The sequence below is a fragment of the Bufo bufo genome, chromosome 2 (genome assembly GCF_905171765.1).
Source record: "Bufo bufo chromosome 2, aBufBuf1.1, whole genome shotgun sequence".
NCBI lineage: Eukaryota > Metazoa > Chordata > Amphibia > Anura > Bufonidae > Bufo > Bufo bufo.
In genome coordinates this window covers 738,363,350-738,386,031 of record NC_053390.1, presented here as the reverse complement: position 1 = coordinate 738,386,031, position 22,682 = coordinate 738,363,350, and the positions used below count along the sequence as shown (strand labels likewise).

The 22,682-nt window shown below is 41.9% G+C and overlaps 1 protein-coding gene across 7 annotated transcripts in view; it reads right to left on the bottom strand.

Moving 5' to 3' along the window:
• APBB2 (amyloid beta precursor protein binding family B member 2) overlaps positions 1-22,682 on the bottom strand; it is a 349,600-nt gene that overhangs the window by 182,759 nt on the left and 144,159 nt on the right. For all 7 annotated transcript variants that reach the window (XM_040418935.1, XM_040418940.1, XM_040418941.1 and 4 more), the window contains one exon: positions 8,141-8,944. In XM_040418935.1, the coding sequence (XP_040274869.1) occupies positions 8,141-8,944 (804 nt within the window). The remainder of the gene's footprint in view (positions 1-8,140; positions 8,945-22,682) is intronic.

Genomic DNA, 22,682 nt, shown 5'->3' with positions numbered 1-22,682 from the left:
ATGTTTTCTTGACCGATCTTTGACCTTTGTAAAAGGGCCTTTAGTTGTTGGAAATAGCAACCCACACAAAAATGAGAAAATGGTAGCTATATAAAATGTATAAGCTTGAAATACACATCCTTGATTTGCAGAAACCAGCTAATAGGCCTCTGAACATTGACTGTAGTGATCACACTGTGAAAGTAAGTGAATAATAAATGAAAATTGCTGGGTGGAAAATATACATAGAGAGGTGGAACTATAAAAAGCTCAAAATGGGTCCCTTCATTATGGTGGTGGGTCTTTCTACCCAGGACACATAGGCTTGGTAATTGTCCCTCTGGAGAGGGGAGGACTGCACAGGATTTTGTTAACTAGTAAAAAAACGACTAGTTTTTGGCTTTCTCCCCACCGATCAGCTGTTATTGATGGGGGGTGCCAACTCAGACAATACGTTTCTCCTGCAGGGGAAATGTAGTATTATACATCAGCCATTAAAATGAATGTCCGACATGTAATAGATGGATGGCTAGGTCTGTCAGATTGGGAGCTGCTCTTACTTAGCCACTCGCCCCTCTGGCCATAGAGGTGGTCCTTCATGAGCATGTCAAAACACTGAAGGAGGTATCTGAGAAGAATCACCTCTACATTGTATCCTACAATTTAAATTGATAAATTCAGTATAGACATTGGAGTAACCTGATTTCAAGTAGAAAAGTAGTCACGGTTTGTGCTTATGAACCCCATCGTTCTACCACCTTTCGGTTAGAAGTGTACTGCGCATACCTTATAACCACTATACAGCACAATGCAAATCACAAGGATAATAATCACACTTACTGTAAAAGTAATGAAATTTGCTTTGTTATAATAAACGCTGATCAATAGCTGAAGCCAAGCCAAGAACACCCGCATGCCGAGACTAGAGAACAGCTCTTTTTTCTGTGCACTCAAGCAAATTAAAATGAATCAAAGACTAAAAAACTGAACTATTCAGCATCTACATAAAGCTATACAAGTACTGCAGCATAATCTCGAAGAAAAAGGCAGCAACAAATTATTAGGTCTCCTTATTCCAGTGGATTTTTATCCTTAAGCAGAATGTAATATAATTTTATATAACAATTAGGCTTCATGCACACGAACGTTGTTTGTTTCCATGTCCGTTACGTTTTTTTTGCGGATAGGATGCGGACCCATTCATTTCAATGGGTCCGCAAAAAATGCAGACAGCACACCATGTACTGTCCGCATCAGTATATCCGTTCCGTAGCCCCGCAAAACAAATAGAACATGTCCTATTATTGTCCGTTTTAGGCATTGTTACAATGCATCCGGAAAAAAAAAACGGATGGCATACGGATGTCAACACATACGGTTTTGTGCATGTAGCCTTAGGGGGAAAAAAAACTCCAGTAAAGTGTCATTGAGCGCTGTTCAATCTTAAATCTTCCTTAAAGGGTCACTGAGTTTTCATAATACTTTTGATACGTCAAAGAGATATATCAAAATTTTCAGAGTGCTGAGACCCCCACGGATCGCTAGAACGAGGAGAAACGCTCACATAGCGCACTCTCACTCCTCGCTCCAGGAGACAACGTGAGACGGACTCAACAGAAAGTCTATAGGCCTGACTCAATTCCATTTCCTGCAGAGAGTAGAGAAAGCAAGATATGCAAAAGCACTTCTCTCTCCTTGTTCTAGCGCTCAGTCCCCCAACTGATCAAAATTTTTGATATGTCTCTATGGCATATGAAAAGTTTGATGAAAACTCAGTGACCCTTTAAGGTGGCCATGCACCTGTACGCACGAAGGCCGAACCTACTGATTCGGTGATTTTGCAGGACCGGCCAACCATGCAATCGATATTGGGTTGTCCAAACTCTCCCCCAATGGCAGATGTTTAGGAAAAGAAGAATAGTGCACGTTGTCCTTTGCTCTCATGGAAAATAGTCAGCCACCAGCAATCTTGGTGTCATGCCTAACCATGTTACTGTGGAACCCCTACCCTAATTATACCCGGATACATCCTATCCCCCACGTTGCTGCATAATTAAGCAGAATTGCCACTGAGAAGTCTGACCGTGACATGTGACAACTCCTGTAGCTGTTGCAATAGTAGAAATACTCAGAAACACAACTAAGATAACTGAAAACAGATTTTACCAACTTGACCAAAAAGAAAAATACATGTGGTTGACCTACTTATTGGTGATTTTGGTTTTAGTTACAGGTCTGTTTTGTGCAGCTCTTATGTTATTCCTGCTAGAAATGTATGAATAAATTGACAACTGGGGGTGCCCAGTTGGGAGTGTGTTCCTACAAACAGCCTGAGACTGTCCAATCAGTGCCAGGATGTGTAATAACATACCCCTTTGACAAGGAGAGAAGTAAAACCAAGGTGTCAATTCATTCATAAATATTCTGGAGGAATAACAGAGAACGGCACGACACAAAGTTCAAAGAAGAGGTTCTCCAGAATTGCAATTTCATGGGCAATACAAGTATTTAGCAAAACAGTATTGTTAGGAGAGGTGACGGTTCCTCATTAAATGTAAAGCACGTGAAAAGATATAAACCCGGCCTATATGTAGCTTTGGGTAGAGGTTTCAGGGTTCTTCTCTAGTCTTTTCACCAACAGAAGAACTCTGCAAGTCTTCCCTGTGTCTGCATAGTTAAATAGTAAAGCAATGAATCAAACTCCAGTGTGCTAAAGGTACCATGAGTAACCATGCCATCATAATACATATACAAAACTTCCATAAAATAGAAAAAAACTCATAGCAATGTAATGCACTCACAATAATAACAGACTAATAAATACATGGCGACTTAAATGGAAACATTAAAAAGAGAGGAAAAAAGGCCAAGTGAGGCCACTCATACAAATGGATCTCTTCAAGAACAGGCAGCATTAACTTTACAATGGATCAATACCCTGCCTGCCAGTCAGCAATCTCCTGCCGCCCAAAATCACAAAAGCTGTGGCATTGATTTTGATGTAAACCACAATACATGCCCACCTACTACACAAGAAGTTTGTTGCGGTGCACACAATAAGGAGCAACGAGTAGACGTTGTACTTACAAGATTCCTTTCTTTGCAGGTATCCTAGCTGTCCGGTTATCAGCATCCTTTGTTAGCTACAGGACAGGTTGCTCCAATGAGCTTCATTCTTTCCATCCATGAAGAGCCGTAGACCCCAAAAGTCACACTGCCAAGAGCATGGGTGTGTGACGGCCAGTTTCTAATTGTACTCAAGGCATATGGTGATTTTGGAGAGGAGGAATTGAAAGATGCTAATGAAGGGGAGTTCGTTACCTTCTCCAACAATAAGGAGCCTATGCAGACGCCACATGTTGATCTCGAGAAGGAAGACAGCCTTCACTGGCCAGACAACGGCTACAGGAGCAATAAAGAAATTATAGCCCTGTGTGCAAACACATCACTGCTCAATTGATTTCCCAGAGACAGTGATGTATTTCCTGACTGATTCTGTTTAGGACGTCAGCTTTGGAGGGAGTAAATTCAAAGCCGTGAGTAAGTGATCATCAATCGCGGCGCTATATTAACATCTCTGCTTCCAGATGGACACAGAATGATATTGTCCTAAGGGTAACTTAATGAAGCTAAAAGGCTACTGCAGACCCCTCCTTTACACATTAAGAATAAAAGGGGAAATGCATCCTGGCTTGGCTCGCCACATTTACACACTTTGCCCATTATTCTTTATGCAAATGTATACAGAAAGTTATTAAATGTGAACACACATTTCACGGGGCGGCAATTGGAGTAACATATCAGACTTGTTCGCACAGCTTCTAACCTTCCTCTCGCTGAAGGTGCATTGCAGCACTGCACTCAATTGATTTAGTGGATGACTTCTATTAGCGAGAGTGCTCCTCTCATCTCATAGTCCCTCCCTTTCTTCTAATATATCATTAAGAGCAATGCCAAGAGCTGGCCTGGCACAGTGACCGAGGGAAAACTCGGATGCTGCAGACCAGAACAAAGACAGACGTTTTTAATATCTATCTCAAGATTTTTTTAAGCTGAAGACCTTCAAGCTACACCGCCGATACTGCACATTTCTAAGAATGTGACATTCTGCAAATGTAGGTTCACTAAACAGGGAACTGTGCTTTGATGAAAAAGGCAGCATCTAGTCAAGGAATGAAATGGATCGATGAGTTATTACTATGTCACATCGTAGGTGCACTCACATTTCTTTCCATACCATTCCTCTTCGGTCCAGATATCCCAGGATCAAAGGCACAAGATGACCAGCTTTAAAAAAAAATAACTTCACAATGTCTGATGAAGTAATGCAAAACTCGGTCATTTTTCTTTTCTGAAGCCGGTCATCTTAAGCCACTCACCATGGAATACCTTGACTCAAGAGGAAAAGTAAGACACGAGTGCACCTACCACGTGACGTAATAATAACTCATCGGTCCATTTCATGCATCCGAGAGCAAAAGTAAGGAAAAACATATCTGTAAGAAGGAAGGAAGCAGCTTGTAGAGAAGAGGGCTGGACTTTCAGAGAGGTGAGATCAGGGTAATAGTTTGGGTGATGATAAATATGGTTAAGGGATGACCATAAATTTCTGAAGTTTAAAAGAAATAAAGTTATTAACCTGTTATGAACTTGAGGTTAAACATAAACTTACAATACAAAGCCATTTAGTCTGCCGGTATTTCTTCATGGACAGGCCTACATCCTCCAAGGGCAGTTATTTTAAAGGAAAAGTTATTAAAATTAAATCTAGTCTTTTCTTAGATTTCTTAGATAGGTTCTTTTTTTTATTAAGTAAACATGGCTTAAAACTGATATGGCCACTATTACCACTTTCATAGTGGTTTTCACCTAGTTTTACCATATACAATGTCATTGAAAGAAAACCTTAATATGCCATGATACATCCCCCAGAGCTGAATTAGGGGGTGTATGATCTGTGCAGTAGAAGAGGGCATAGCAGCTGAAGAGACATTACACATGGCCTGGCACCACAGTCTTATCCCTACCACCAATCTTAATACTAATTTTATGGTAGCATCATATAGACATTGCATAAAAGGTTACTTTATGCATGTAGCTGTTATTTGGTCACTGTATGGAGGTACTGTATATCACTACAGCAAAAAAAGTACAGACCTCCAGCTTCCATACAGTGACAGCTGTGGCTAGATGGAAGCTGGAGGACTGTACTTTTTTTTGCAATACAGTATTAGGATGTTGGCGCTTGGTTCCCAGCGCAATCCATGCTTCCCGTGTGTACAAAGCCTGGTGAGCGCCACAACTATTCTGTTTTTCATACTGTATATCACTGTTACATAGCCACTATATAGGCAACAGTGATGGTCAGTTCGCAGTGTTCGCCAGCGAACACATGTGGGCTGCCATCTTTAATAAGAATAAGGTAGACTCAGCCGTCCGGCGATGCACAGGTAAGCCCTTACCTGTGCCGGGAGCCGGTCTGAAATCAGATCCGGTCACAGGGAGCAGGCAGTTCCGAGAACAGCCCGATGAAGGCCCCCAGCGGCTATTCTCGGAACTGCCTGCTCCCGGTGACCGCATTTGATTTCAGACCGGCTCCCGGCACAGGCACAGGTAAGGGCTTTCCTGTGCATCGCCAGACGGGTGAGTCTACCTTACTAAAGATGGCAGCCCGCATGTGTTCGCTGGCGAACACTGCGAGCTGACCATCACTGATAGGTAATACAAGACTCCTTACACTGAACTAGGTGTTCTCTATAAGGAGAAATAATATCCCCCTTATTCCTGTATTGTGACATGACTGCATTCTCCATATTTAGTGATATAGCGTGACATCACTGTGTGCACTAACCCATAGCTATCTGTCTATCTTTTTATCTATCTATCTGATATCTACCTATCCCTCTAAGCATACCGCAGTATTTTACACTGGGCTCAAGTAAGGATCCGTCTTACAAGACACGATTACATTGTGCAGCATACCGCTTGCAGTCTCTCTGTTGTTTGCAGTGACAATGACAAGCCTTGTGTCAGGTGAAGGATAATTCTAATCTTCTCCATATAAATGAAACTACAGCTTATATCAGGAGGCTGCTGGAGTCGAGCATGGAGGATGGGAACAACAATATTCAGGCCCTGTTACATCTTCAGTCTGAGGACAGGCACTCACTTGTTTGAGATCTCTGACTATTTTGCTTGCTGCTATCACTCTGTAGCCCGAGGTAAAACGGCTATTTCACATTAGTGAAAATGAAAAATTCCTATCATACCAAATTCTTCAGTTTTGATAAGAGCTTAACACTGATTTATACTGGCTCCTCGCTACTATGAGGCTTCTAGGAAATGTCAGATCTGTAACAGCTCATAAATTGTGGCTTTCATCAGTACAGTTAGTGCAGGGCATTCCTGCATAATCTCCAAACTGTACCTTCTTCATATCCGCTTGCTACACACACTGATGAAAGGCTTTTTAGACACGATTTTGTATAAATTAATGGCAAAAAAATACATGACACATAAGTATCTGCCTTAGGGTTGTACATTCTAATCCTCGATATGTGACCCTCTAATGGTGCTGGTTATCACGGTCATACCCCACTAACCACCGCAGCAGGGTTTGGTGCTTGTTTTCCCCCATTTCTGTTCCCCTCACCTATGAATGTACCGTCTGTGGAGGGGGATTCCTGCACAAGATCTGAGCACTCATTAAAATAAGGGATGCAGCTAAACTAGTATGGGATCCCCTCTGTCCAGCCACATGGTCTTCCTTTATGGTATGTACTCTGAATACCTGCCTGTGCTTTACAGGTGTTCAAATGTGATGCATTTTCTGGGGATTTGTGGTGGAGCCCGCACCAAAAATCACATTACAATATACAGTACAGACCAAAAGTTTGGACACACCTTCTCATTCAAAGAGTTTTCTTTATTTTCATGACTATGAAAATTGTAGATTCACACTGAAGGCATCAAAACTATGAATTAACACATGTGGAATTATATACATAACAAACAAGTGTGAAACAACTGAAAATAGGTCATATTCTAGGTTCTTCAAAGTAGCCACCTTTTGCTTTGATTACTGCTTTGCACACTCTTGGCATTCTCTTGATGAGCCTCAAGAGGTAGTCCCCTGAAATGGTTTTTACTTCACAGGTGTGCCCTGTCAGGTTTAATAAGTGGGATTTCTTGCCTTATAAATGGGGTTGGGACCATCAGTTGAGTTGAGGAGAAGTCAGGTGGATACACAGCTGATAGTCCTACTGAATAGACTGTTAGAATTTGTATTATGGCAAGAAAAAAGCAGCTAAGTAAAGAAAAACGAGTGGCCATCATTACTTTAAGAAATGAAGGTCAGTCAGTCAGCCGAAAAATTGGGAAAACTTTGAAAGTAAGGGCTATTTGACCATGAAGGAGAGTGATGGGGTGCTGTGCCAGATGACCTGGCCTCCACAGTTACCGGACCTGAACCCAATCAAGATGGTTTGGGGTGAGCTGGACCGCAGAGTGAAGGCAAAAGGGCCAACAAGTGCTAAGCATCTCTGGGAACTCCTTCAAGACTGTTGGAAGACCATTTCAGGGGACTACCTCTTGAAGCTCATCAAGAGAATGCCAAGAGTGTGCAAAGCAGTAATCAAAGCAAAAGGTGGCTACTTTGAAGAACCTAGAATATGACATATTTTCAGTTGTTTCACACTTGTTTGTTATGTATATAATTCCACATGTGTTAATTCATAGTTTTGATGCCTTCATGGTCATGAAAATAAAGAAAACTCTTTGAATGAGAAGGTGTATCCAAACTTTTGGTCTGTACTGTATGTGGGTGGGGGTTTTGAAAAATAAATGCCATCCACATGTATAGGGGTGAAATCAGCAAGGAATCTGTAGCACAATCTGCAGGTTCCGCTGTGGAATCATTGTGGATTCACCATATATTTGTGATGAGATCCACAGAAGAAAAATTCCACCATGGTTGGCCTAACTCACTAAATTACACGGACTTGATTTGAATGGTACTACTTATGGTATGTTTAATTACACAGACCATCTATACACGAAATGGAATTTAAGTATCTATTCTTTCCTGATAAAATTTCCAAATAATGCAAATGAGTGTCCAGAGATAATTTTACAAAACAGAACATGCAATTTTCAGGCTTACCTGTCTCTTCAGGACTTGTTGGTGAAGCACTATCTTGGGACAAGGTTGTCCAACTTGCATCTTCATCACTGGGAGCTAGGTTTTGTATGCGATGCAAGGCGCAGTCTGTCTTTGCACCAGTCTTTGGATGGTCTTTCTTAGTTTCGGGACTAGATGATACTGTCAGCACAAGACTATCCTCAGGACTTGGAGTCTTGTTCTGTTTTGACAGCAGCACTTCTCCATTGGTAATAACGCCAGGACCTTGGCCAGTGATCCATATGGAGTTTTCCTCTTCCTTCACTAAATGGCCATTAGTTAGACTCTGCTCAAGGTCTCTAGAAGTTTCAAGATCAGAATAATAATTAAGGAAACTCTTGGTTCTTCTTGGAAGTAGAGGAAGAACTTCAGAGCTTTCAGGATCATCTTCATCTTTGCCTTCTAGTTTTTCTGAAAGCCTGTTCACACCATCTTCTAAACTAACATTCTTGTTTAGATCTTGTCCTTGTTCGGCAGCTTTACGCAACTGGTTCTCTCCATTCTTCACCAGTTTGATATTTGAGGAGCCATTTGACAAAAGGGGTTGTGCTGCTGCGTCAGACAAGCCCATAGCTGCCTGAATATTGGTCAGTGCGTATTTTTTTCGGCATTTTGGAGGTGTATCACTTTTTGTTTCAGTGTGTTTTACATCTGAATTTAGTAGTTCATTGTGAGAGGACCGCAAGTTCAAAGAGTTTGGAGGACTAACTGGACCATTCCTGTTCACTATGTCTGTTGCGCTGTGGCTTGCCATAAACATTGGAAGTGTTTCCACACTTGAGTCGACTAGAAGGAACAGTAAAAAGGGACAGCCTGTTATTCATTTATTCTATGTAACATCACATTATTAAATCCATACTACTGTGTTATAAACTGTCTTAATTTACAAAATCTAAATTCTTTCACATCACTGCAGCTTTCAGGCCCAGCTTACATTAGCCATATTGGTTTTATACCAGGGATTTCAGCATTTCTGACAGCAAGAACAGTGCATCATGCAGAGATATTTTTGTCAAAATGAATGGAAACCCAACAGAATCCTGGCAGACTCCATGTAGTCAATGGGATCCATCAGGACTGGTTGGGATCTGTTCAAAAACAGATCTACTAAACATCCAATGTCCAATAGTCAAGATCAAAATGTAGAAGTAAGTACCAATGACCATCTCAAACATACAGGTATTTGATAAGGATGGAATTTAGCACTGTGTACCATAACAATTGTGCCATTCATAGCTAATGACCAGTCTGAGATTCAGTCTGAACTATACAACCCCTATCCATATGCCCTTCTAGTGCAGTGCAAATGAGTGTGATAGAAGGGTGTCCCCAAATCAGGACCCTCTTTATTACCCAAAATGAAGAGTCGGTACAAAAACTTGTTCACCCTCTGGAAGACTCTGGCCATCCATGAATTGCCATTGACTATGGTGCTGATCATCAGCAGATTTGTACCTTTGAAACTGTCTGATCTGTTGCATGTGTGTTTGGCAGCTGAAGGCACCTGTGTTGGTCCCATGTTCATATGTGCCCGTGTTGATCAGATCATGTATGCAAATGAGCCTCTAGGAGCAATGGGGGCGTTGCTGTTACACCTTGAGACTCAGCGCGGCAATTGCAGAGACAGCAATCTCTACTATGATTGACAGGGCCAGGCAGGATGACGTTTTCACTTCCTACATTGTCAATCTGTGCAGACATCTGCCCATGGAAAATGATCATTACCCCCATAGTCACTCTTGGATAAGCACAGAATAGTGAAGGAATTCCTAATCTGAGTGTGTGTATAAAGCAATTGCTTCTTAAAGAGATTCTTAAAGTATAATTATTTTAACCATACAGCACTGTAAACTTTATCTCAGAATGATAATAAAATACAAAGATAAAAATGGTAAAATGCATGATAGCATCATATTAAATAAATTCTGTGTATACTCAGATTATTCAATGGAGAATATTTTAAAAGACTCGTTGAAATAAAAATGCTTAAAATTGTTACCTGTGTGGGCACTTCAAGCATGTGAAAATGTCAAGTAACGGTAAAATTGTGCATAAAATCACATTTTTATGACTCGTGCCGCCACTTTCTGAGCCTTGATTACAGCTCTTTCAGTAATAAGTACTGTTCTTCTCCCAACGAAAAGGAAATTATGTCTATAATAAGATGATGGCTTTTTAAAGCCTTATTTCAATACCTTTCCCTATGTCACCAGAAATAAATCAAACATGTATCCGTACCAGTTTAGCCAGGTAATACCTAATTCCTCCGTGTTTTTGTAGGACTACGCTACTTTCTTGGAAAGCCTTCACCTTACAGATTTGTTATGCTCCTAGTTTAAGGTTACCCAGAGAAAAAGTGAAATCGTGTTAGTTGACCAGTAGCTGATTTTCTGGTTAGCTTATATACAAACCAAGGAGAAGGAAGTGATGTAGAAGATGGCTGCTAGCAGCAATAAGAAATCTTATAGTTTTCAAGCAGGGTCAAACTAGGCAGAAGTCAAGCGCAACACAGGGGTCCTAATCTCTGTGGTCGCTACGTAGAAATCCAGTGGACGCATAGAGGGGTTTAATAGATCGCACAGTCAGTCAATATCCAGGGTCACAAACAGCTAGGTACAGGCCACTATAATAACCAATACACTAGTGAATGGTAGTCACAGGATCTCAATAAGGAGAAGATCATTCTAATTGGCTGGGCAGCCCCACTAGTGAGAAAGGGTTTCTCCAGGAATTATCTAAAATGGCTGCCAGCAACCTGTCCTAGAATGTAGGCAGGGGGAGAGCCTCACTGCACATTACACTCCAGCACTTGCATTAACTACATATTAGTGAGTGTTCCTGTCAGGCTGCTCAGCCTTGATGGAATATTGTAGGCAGGATGACGTCATTACCATTAGAGATGAGCAAATCTACTTCGGATGAAACATCCGAAGTCGATTCGCATAAAATTTTGTTCTAATACTGTATGGAGCAGGAGCTCCGTACAGTATTAGAATGTATTGGCTCTGATGAGCCGAAGTTATTACTTTGCGAAGTCTCACGAGACTTTACATAATAACTTCAGAAATTAATTTATACTGTAAAAAAAACATTTCCCGAACTCTGGTTCGGTTCCAAGGTACCACTTGGAACCGAACCCAAGTTCGTGAAATGTTTTTTTACAGTACAAATTAATTTCTGAAGTTATTGCGCGAAGTCTCGCGAGACTTTGCAAACAATAACTTCGGCTCATCGGAGCCAATGCATTCTAATACTGTACGGAGCTCCTGCTCCATACATTATTAGAACAAAGTTTTATGCAAATCTACTTCGGATGTTTCATCCGAAGTCGATTCGCTCATCCCTAATTACCATCTATGGTAGAGCAGTGTAGGGAGGCCCTGCCCCCTGACCCTCTACGCAGCTCTGCAAGTGGAGGAAACCAGTCCTGCTCACATTTTAGGGCAAGGTTGCTGGAGAACACCTTTAAAGAGAATCTGGATAGGGGAAAAGATGCTGATTTTGAGTCTGTAATTTCTATCTTTCTACTCCCCACAGTAAACCTGCAAACAGGCAAACAGTCTGTGTGCTGCATGCTAATGTATAGCCAGGACTCCTAAGCTCCCAAAAATAGTACAGCGCTCGGCTATTTCCGGCACTCCCATAGAGAATGAATGGAGCAGCAGCAGCAGCAGAGATACATGACCTGCCGCTCTTTCATACCAAGGCACAGGACCTCTGTTCTCGTGATCGGTCTCAGCAAATTTATATAATTTTTTTAAGTTTTACTACTTTTGCACAATATCGCTTTTTTTTTGGGGGGGGGGGGGGAATCTTGTTCCAAGAGCCATAACCTTTTTATTATTAGGTTAACAGAGCAGCGTCAGGGCTTGTTTTTTTGCAGGATAAGTTGAAGTTTACATTGGGACCATTTTGGAGCACATTTTATTTGTGTTCACAGTTTGGTGAAGATAAAAAATGAACATAATAAGACCTGAACTATAAATTTAGGTCCTGTTTTTTGTGTAAGAAAAAAGGTGATTATTTATTTATTTTTCTGCCATTTTATTAAACAGTTTTTTTTATCACGATCCATTATGTATTATATTTGTCAGCTTCACACCGACAGGCAGGCTATTAGACGTTGCCTTGAGCAGAGATTGATATAAAGGCCTCCTGCACACGACCGTTTTTTTTTTTTTTTCCGTTTACTGGCCGTTTTTTTGCGTTCCGTATACGGTCTGTATACGGAACCATTAATTTCAATGGTTCCGCAAATAAAACGGAATGTACTCCGTATGCATTCCGTCTCCGTATTTCAGTTTTTCCGTTCCGTTGAAAGATAGAACATGTCCTATTATTGCCCACAAATATGTCTTCTGTATCCGTTCTGTTTTTGCGGAACCATCTACTGAAAATTTTATGCCCAGCCGAATTTTTTCTATGTAATTACTGTATACTGTATATGCCATACGGAAAAACGGAACAGAAAAACGGAACGGAAACGGAAACACAACGGAAACAAAAAACAGATCCGTGAAAAACGGACCGCAAAACACTGAAAAAGCCATACGGTCGTGTGAAAGAGGCCTAAGCCTGTGGCCACAATGACATTCCCTCAGCACCTGGGGAAAGGGGGTTGGGGGCTAAAAGAGGGAACCCCTTCGCTTGGTCTAACCACTTAGATGCTGTGGTCACTGTTGACCATGGCATCTAAAGTTGCCGCAGGACACAGGTGTGTGTAACAGCTGTTCATCTAATGCTGACCTCACGAGTACAGCAGCAGTAGATTGTAAGCTCTTGCGAGCAGGGCCCTGACTCCTAGTGTTTTAAGTTGTATATTAGCCAGTTACTTTTGTTTTGTACATGAATTCTATGAATTTGTAAAGCGCTGCGGAATATGGTGGCGCTATATAAATACACTGCGTGCAGAATTATTAGGCAAATGAGTATTTTGACCACATCATCCTCTTTATGCATGTTGTCTTACTCCAAGCTGTATAGGCTCGAAAGCCTACTACCAATTAACCCCTTAAGGACCTAGGACGTACCGGTACGCCCTATTTCCCGAGTCCTTAAGGACCGAGGACGTACCGGTACGTCCTGACTTAAAATCGGAACTCCGGCGCCGCAGGGGTTAATCGGAACGGGATTTCGGCTGAAATCATTCAGCCGGCATCCCGTAACAATGCAGGGGGGGGTCATTTGACCCCCCCGTATCGGCGATCGCAGAAAACCGCAGGTCAATTCAGACCTGCGGTTTTCTGCGTTTCCGGTCCATTCGGGTGTCCTGTGACCCGATGAACCGGAAAAAGACTGCGATCGGTGGCGTAATTATACACCACCTATCGCAGTCCGAGGATTTGGAGAGGCGGTGCTGGCCCTGGTGCTGAATGCCGCTGTCCAGGGTGCTGATTGGTGCAGGGGAGAGAGGCGCGAGATTCAAACTTCCTGCGCTCCTCTCTCCCCTCCTCTTCCTGTCCAGCACCCTGACCGTGCAGCATCGTCCAGCACCAGCTAGGTTAGGGTCAGTGAGGGAGAGGCACCGTTAGGCAGGGAAAGAAGGGAAAAGTAAGTTAGAAAAAAAAAAAAAGTACTTTTATTCCAAACTTCCAAACTTCCATCTAACCCTAACCCAGACCCCTCCTGCCACTTGCCCCATGTTCTCGGCCGAGGAGGCATACGCCCAGATTGCCTCCGACTCTGAGAGCCCCAGTGAGGATGAGGATGACCCCACATTCCTTTTATCATCCGCATCCTCCTCATCATCATCTGATGACGATGAGCCACCAAGGCGGCGGAGACGCCGCCAGGCGGAGCCAGGGGCCCCACATGCTAGGGATCCTGTGGCCCACCCTAGTACGAGCCGCCCTGGGGTTCGTACTGGTTTCCCGGCCCACCAAATAAGTCCACCGGAGCCCCCTGCCGATGAACTTAGCTGGTGTCCCCCAGTGGACTTTGAGCCTGAGATTCCGGATTTTGCTGGCAATCCTGGAATCCAGATTCCCACAGTGGGGTTTACTGAAATAGACTATTTTAGTTTTTTTTTTTTTCAGTAACTCACTGGTGAATTTGATGGTGGAGCAGACGAATCTGTACGCCCAACAGTTCGTCGCTCAAAACCCAGGCTCAGTTTTGGCTAGACCCGGTGGCTGGACGCCGGTCAGTGCAGCCGAAATGAGGACATTTTGGGGCCTCGTGCTGCATATGGGTCTAGTCCAAAAACCCAGTGTCAGGCAATACTGGAGTGGGGACGTCCTATACCAGACCCCACTGTACAGTATGGTCATGATACGTCACCGGTTTGAGGCCATCCGGAAATGTCTGCATTATTCCGATAATGCAGCATGTCCACCCCGAAGTGATCCTGCCTATGACCGGCTGTATAAGATACGGCCGGTCATCGATCACTTTGGGGCCACATTTCAGCAGGCCTACGTACCTGGAAGGGAGGTCGCGGTTGATGAGTCTCTCGTTGCGTTCAAGGGGAGACTCAGTTTCCGCCAATACATTCCAACAAAGCGGGCGAGGTATGGCGTGAAGCTATACAAAATTTGTGAGAGTGCCTCAGGGTACACTTACAAATTTCGTGTGTACGAGGGGCGAGATTCCCGTATTGAACCCCCAGAATGTCCCCCCACTCTGGGTGTTAGCGGGAAACTCGTGTGGGACCTTATGTACCCACTGCTGGATAATGGTTACCACTTGTACGTGGATAACTTTTATACCAGCATTCCCTTGTTCAGGTCCCTTGCCGCCAGATCCACGTTCGCTTGTGGGACCGTGCGGAAAAATCAACGCGGCCTCCCTGCCTACCCCCTCCAGGTACCTATCCCCAGGGGTGAGACCCGTGCCCTTACCAGTGGAAACCTGTTGCTGGTCAGGTATAAGGACAAGAGGGATGTCCTTATGCTGTCCACAATCCACGGTAACGGCACCACCCCTGTCCCTGTGCGAGGTACCGCGGCAACGGTCCTCAAGCCCGATTGTATCGTCGACTACAATCGGTATATGGGAGGAGTTGATCTCTCTGATCAAGTCCTCACGCCATATAACGCCATGCGCAAAACCCGGGCATGGTACAAAAAAGTTGCGGTCTACTTGGTACAGGTTGCCATGTACAACTCTTTTGTACTATCCCGAAGCGCTGGCAGCACAGGGACATTCCTCCAGTTCTATGAGGCAGTCCTCAAAGACCTGATCTTTTCGGACCGGGAAAGAGCAGGCCGGAGTACCTCGGGAATTGGAGGCGCCCGGATCGTCCCTGGCCAACACTTTCCAGGTGTGGTCCCCCATACTGGAAAGAAGGGACGAACCCAAAAAAAGTGCAGAGTGTGTCACAAGAGGGGGATACGGAAGGACACCACTACTCAATGTGACACTTGCCCCGATCATCCGGGCCTCTGCATTATCAATTGCTTCAGGGAGTATCACACTTCCATGGAGTACTAAATTTTTATAATCCTCAACAGTCCACTAGAGAACATAAAACACTATGGCTCTCAGACTTTGGAGACACGGAAACAATTTTTCTTTCCCCAAAAAATATTAGTTTTAGAGCAGGCATCCTCAAACTGCGGCCCTCCAGATGTTGTAAAACTATAACTCCCAGCATGCCCAGACAACCTACAGCCATCAGCAGGGCATGGTGGGAATTGTAGTTTTACAATATCTGGAGGGCCGCAGTTTTAGGATGCCTGCTTAGTGTCTCCAAAGTCTGAGAGCCATACATATTGGGCATCGTCGCGTGCGTAAAAGTCGTCGCTATAAAAATAACTTTTGACCAAACGCCTCGGATGAACGGTGTTAAAAATATAAAATAAAAACTGTGCCAAAACACCAATTTTTTGGCAAAATTTCAATTTGAATCCATTTTGCCGGTAATAAAGCAAGGGTTAACAGCCAAACAAAACTAAATATTTATTGCCCCGATTCTGTAGTTTGCAGAAACACCCCATATGTGGTCGTAAATGGTTATATAGCCGCACGGCAGGGCATAGAACGAAGGGAACTCCATATGGTTTCTGGAAGGCAGATTTTGATGGACAGTTTTTTTTTTGACACCATGTCCCATTAGAAGCCCCCCCTGATGTAGCCTAGACTAGAAACTCCAAAAAAGTGACCCCATCTAAGAAACTACACCCCTCAAGGTATTCAAAATTTACTTTACAAACTATGTTAACCCTTTAGGTGTTCCACAAAACCAAATAGTGAATGTAGAAACAATTTTAGAATTACATTTTTTTGTTACATTGCCTCAAAAAAGAGTAATATAGAGCAACCAAAAATCAAATTTACCCCAAAAATAGTCCCAAAACAACAACCACCTTATCCCGTAGTTTCCTAGATGGGGTCACTTTTATGGAGTTTCTACTCTAGGGGTGCATCAGGGGGCTTGAAAGGGTACATGGTGTCAATAAACCAGTCCAGCAAAATCTGCCTTCCAAAAATGACGTTCCCCTTCTTCTATGTCCTGCCGTTTAGCCAAATAGTAGTTTACGACCACATATGGGGTGTTTTTGCAAACTACAGAATCAGGGCAACCCATTTTGAGTGTTGTTTGGCAGTTAACCCTTGTTTTACTCCTGGAAAAAATTGATTATATTGGAAAATTTTCCAAAAAATATAAATTTCAAAATTGTTTCTCCATCTGCCATTAACTCTTGTGGAACACCTAAAGGGTTAACAAAGTTTGTAAACCCAGTTTTGAATACCTTGAGGGGTGTACTTTCTTAGATGGAGTCACTTTTTTGAAATTTCTATTCTAGGGGTGCAACAGGGGGCTTCAAATGGGACATGGTATAAACAAAACCAGTCCTACCAAATCTGCCTTCCAAAACCCATATGGTGTTCCCCTCCTTCTATGTGCTACCGTTCGGCCAAACAGTAGTTTACGACCACATATGGGGTGTTTTTGCAAACTACAGAATCAGGGCAACCCATTTTGAGTGTTGTTTGGCAGTTAACCCTTGTTTTACTCCTGGAAAAAATTGATTATATTGGAAAATTTTCCAAAAAATATAAATTTCAAAATTGTTTCTCCATCTGCCATTAACTCTTGTGGAACACCTAAAGGGTTAACAAAGTTTGTAAACCCAGTTTTGAATACCTTGAGGGGTGTACTTTCTTAGATGGAGTCACTTTTTTGAAATTTCTATTCTAGGGGTGCAACAGGGGGCTTCAAATGGGACATGGTATAAACAAAACCAGTCCTACCAAATCTGCCTTCCAAAACCCATATGGTGTTCCCCTCCTTCTATGTGCTACCGTTCGGCCAAACAGTAGTTTACGACCACATATGGGGTGTTTTTGCAAACTACAGAATCAGGGCAACCCATTTTGAGTGTTGTTTGGCAGTTAACCCTTGTTTTACTCCTGGAAAAAATTGATTATATTGGAAAATTTTCCAAAAAATAGAAATTTCAAAATTGTTTCTCCATCTGCCATTAACTCTTGTGGAACACCTAAAGGGTTAACAAAGTTTGTAAACCCAGTTTTGAATACCTTGAGGGGTGTACTTTCTTAGATGGAGTCACTTTTTTGAAATTTCTATTCTAGGGGTGCAACAGGGGGCTTCAAATGGGACATGGTATAAACAAAACCAGTCCTACCAAATCTGCCTTCCAAAACCCATATGGTGTTCCCCTCCTTCTATGTGCTACCGTTCGGCCAAACAGTAGTTTACGACCACATATGGGGTGTTTTTGCAAACTACAGAATCAGGGCAACCCATTTTGAGTGTTGTTTGGCAGTTAACCCTTGTTTTACTCCTGGAAAAAAATTATTATATTGGAAAATTTTCCAAAAAATAGAAATTTCAAAATTGTTTCTCCATCTGCCATTAACTCTTGTGGAACACCTAAAGGGTTAACAAAGTTTGTAAACCCAGTTTTGAATACCTTGAGGGGTGTACTTTCTTAGATGGAGTCACTTTTTTGAAATTTCTATTCTAGGGGTGCAACAGGGGGCTTCAAATGGGACATGGTATAAACAAAACCAGTCCTACCAAATCTGCCTTCCAAAACCCATATGGTGTTCCCCTCCTTCTATGTGCTACCGTTCGGCCAAACAGTAGTTTACGACCACATATGGGGTGTTTTTGCAAACTACAGAATCAGGGCAACCCATTTTGAGTGTTGTTTGGCAGTTAACCCTTGTTTTACTCCTGGAAAAAATTGATTATATTGGAAAATTTTCCAAAAAATAGAAATTTCAAAATTGTTTCTCCATCTGCCATTAACTCTTGTGGAACACCTAAAGGGTTAACAAAGTTTGTAAACCCAGTTTTGAATACCTTGAGGGGTGTACTTTCTTAGATGGAGTCACTTTTTTGAAATTTCTATTCTAGGGGTGCAACAGGGGGCTTCAAATGGGACATGGTATAAACAAAACCAGTCCTGCCAAATCTGCCTTCCAAAACCCATATGGTGTTCCCCTCCTTCTATGTGCTACCGTTCGGCCAAACAGTAGTTTACGACCACATATGGGGTGTTTTTGCAAACTACAGAATCAGGGCAACCCATTTTGAGTGTTGTTTGGCAGTTAACCCTTGTTTTACTCCTGGAAAAAATTGATTATATTGGAAAATTTTCCAAAAAATATACATTTCAAAATTGTTTCTCCATCTGCCATTAACTCTTGTGGAACACCTAAAGGGTTAACAAAGTTTGAAAAAACAGTTTTGAATACCTTGAGGGGTGTAGTTTCTAGAATGGGGTCATTTTTGGGAGGTTTCTATTATCTAAGCCTCACAATATGACTTCAAACCTGAACTGGTCCATAAAAAGTGGGATTTTGAAGATTTCTGAAAATTTCAAAATTTGCTTCTAAACTTCTAAGCCTTGTAACATCCCCAAAAAATAAAATATCATTCCCAAAACAATTCAAGCATGAAGTAGACATATGGGGAATGTAAAGTCATCACAATTTTTGGGGGTATTACTATGTATTACAGAGGTAGAGAAACTGAAAATTTGAAATTTGCTAATTTTTCAAAATTTACGGTAAAAATTGTATTTTTTTATGCAAAAAAATTAACTTTTTTGACCCAATTTTAGCAGTGTCATGAAGTACAATATGTGACGAAAAAACAATCTCAGAACGGCCTGGGTAAGTCAAAGCGTTTTAAAGTTATGAGCACTTAAAGTGACACTGGTCAGATTTGCAAAAAATGGCCTGGTCCTTAAGGTGAAAATGAGCCCGGTCCTTAAGGGGTTAAGCATATTAGGTGATGTGCATCTCTGTAATGAGAAGGGGTGTGGTCTAATGACATCAACACCCTATATCAGGTGTGTATAATTATTAGGCAACTTCCTTTCCTTTGGCAAAATGGGTCAAAAGAAGGACTTGACAGGCTCAGAAAAGTCAAAAATAGTGAGATATCTTGCAGAGGGATGCAGCACTCTTAAAATTGCAAAGCTTCTGAAGCGTGATCATCGAACAATCAAGCGTTTCATTCAAAATAGTCAACAGGGTCGCAAGAAGCGTGTGGAAAAACCAAGGCGCAAAATAACTGCCCATGAACTGAGAAAAGTCAAGCGTGCAGCTGCCAAGATGCCACTTGCCACCAGTTTGGCCATATTTCAGAGCTGCAACATCACTGGAGTGCCCAAAAGCACAAGGTGTGCAATACTCAGAGACATGGCCAAGGTAAGAAAGGCTGAAAGACGACCACCACTGAACAAGACACACAAGCTGAAACGTCAAGACTGGGCCAAGAAATATCTCAAGACTGATTTTTTTAAGGTTTTATGGACTGATGAAATGAGAGTGAGTCTTGATGGGCCAGATGGATGGGCCCGTGGCTGGATTGGTAAAGGGCAGAGAGCTCCAGTCCGACTCAGACGCCAGCAAGGTGGAGGTGGAGTACTGGTTTGGGCTGGTATCATCAAAGATGAGCTTGTGGGGCCTTTTCGGGTTGACGATGGAGTCCAGCTCAACTCCCAGTCCTACTGCCAGTTTCTGGAAGACACCTTCTTCAAGCAGTGGTACAGGAAGAAGTCTGCATCCTTCAAGAAAAACATCATTTTCATGCAGGACAATGCTCCATCACACGCGTCCAAGTACTCCACAGCGTGGCTGGCAAGAAAGGGTATAAAAGAAGAAAATCTAATGACATGGCCTCCTTGTTCACCTGATCTGAACCCCATTGAGAACCTGTGTTCCATCATCAAATGTGAGATTTACAAGGAGGGAAAACAGTACACCTCTCTGAACAGTGTCTGGGAGGCTGTGGTTGCTGCTGCACGCAATGTTGATGGTGAACAGATCAAAACACTGACAGAATCCATGGATGGCAGGCTTTTGAGTGTCCTTGCAAAGAAAGGTGGCTATATTGGTCACTGATTTGTTTTTGTTTTGTTTTTGAATGTCAGAAATGTATATTTGTGAATGTTGAGATGTTATATTGGTTTCACTGGTAAAAATAAATAATTGAAATGGGTATATATTAGTTTTTTGTTAAGTTGCCTAATAATTATGCACAGTAAAAGTCACCTGCACACACAGATATCCCCCTAAAATAGCTAAAACTAAAAACAAACTAAAAACTACTTCCAAAAATTTTCAGCTTTGATATTAATGAGTTTTTTGGGTTCATTGAGAACATGGTTGTTGTTCAATAATAAAATTAATCCTCAAAAATACAACTTGCCTAATAATTCTGCACTCCCTGTACATTTTATTATTATTACCTGAGAGATCACCATGACCAATATATTAGTCATGGAACACACACTGGTCCTTGTTCATCATGGATATATACGTCATGAAGCCTAAAGTGATTAAATATGTTAAAAGTGTTTTCTGATTACCAAAATTTATCAGCTATCCGCAGGATAAGTGATAAATGTACGACTGCAGGGGGATCGAGCAGCAATCGTGAACAATGCTTAAATTACTGGTAGATAGTAGCTTATTCTTTTTAGAATTTTTGTTTTTATTAACTTTTGTTTACTAAAACGTAGTGACACTTGGGGACATTTGGGGACATTTACTAAGCATGTTGCACCAGAATAATGGCGTAAAATGCGCCAAAAAGAATGGCGTTTTAATTTGCACCAAATATATCAACTGTTTTCTCCAGATTTTTCACCATAAAGAACGCATCACGCCGGAAATGAGTTATAAATGTCAAAGTGGGCGGAGCTATCAAATTGGCGCATATTACGCATCATTTATCATCGTCTTATTAGCAGAAATGCCTCAAGTTGTTACGGACAATTAAGCCAGCTAAAGTGGTGTTTTTTTGTCAAAATGTCGCATTTATGAAAAGAACTCGTCGTGGGAACAAGTGTTAACGCAGGACGCATAAATGAGCTAAACAGCAGGATTTTGCAGCAAAAACAAAACAATTGCAAAAATGTCCCGAGTCTGAGACAAAAGCCGCAATTTACCACTGGAAATGTCGCAAATATGCTTCAAAAGTCTCAGGTGTGGTCTGGCAGGGGGTGGCTAAAATGCTGAAATGGCACATTTTGGTTTAAAAAAGTTGCATTTTAGTGCCATTGGTGTTAAAATGTCACAAATAGAGAGAAATAGGTGGATAATCAGGTTAATATTTTTTCAAAAGTCACATTTTACAAGCGTGTGTGCCTTTTTATATGAGGTGAAATAAATCACCACTTTTGATTTGTATTGTTAGTATTTTATTGGCGCAAATTACGCCATTATTGATAAATGTCCCCCATTGTGTCCATCGCATCCGTAGTGATGAAACGATGCAGTCACATGACATTATGCCATGGACACAATGGGGGAGATTTATCAAAACTGGTGCAAAGGAAAACTGGTTTAGTTGCCCATAGCAACCAATATGATAGATCCTTTCATTTTTCAAAGGAGCTCTGAAAAATGAAAGGTGGAATCTGATTGGCTGCTATGGGCAACTAAACACACTTTTGATCAATCTCCCTCGCTGTCACTGTGGGCTATTAAACATGTTGAAACACCGAGGGCAAATGGAGACTGGAAGAGGAAGAATTCAGACATAACACAATGACAGCCTGATAGCATGTAACATTTATTTTAGAGGTTGAATCCCTAAACCATCATAAATGCAAAAGAAAATTTTTGCAAGCCTTGCCTTTGATCCAATGCTGACAGATTAAAAAAAACAACCCAGAAATATCTACTGGAGTGTACCGCAGGGAAAAAGTATGCTTTAATAAAATAAAGAAAAGATCCAACCATAGTAAAAGTATTCGCAATATGTTATCTTTCTGTTCTTTACAAGGAGGACGAGCTTATCAAAGTCTCGGCTCAGCATCTTTGATTTTTTTTTTATTCCAGAATTCTCTAAAATGTGAGAACTATTGTCAGAAAGTATAAATTGAAAACAGGTTCTGGAAACCAACCACAAAGTGGACGGATTAAAACATAGGGGGTTATTTACGAACAGATATACGCTACTTTTGTGGCGTATATCCGCCACAGATTCTACGACTTCTTCCCCGCTCATGCCAGGTCTAAAAAAAGGGGGCATGGTGTGGGCGGGGAAGGGGCCGAATGTAAGGAAGCCGTCTTACATTAAAACTGGCGCTGGATG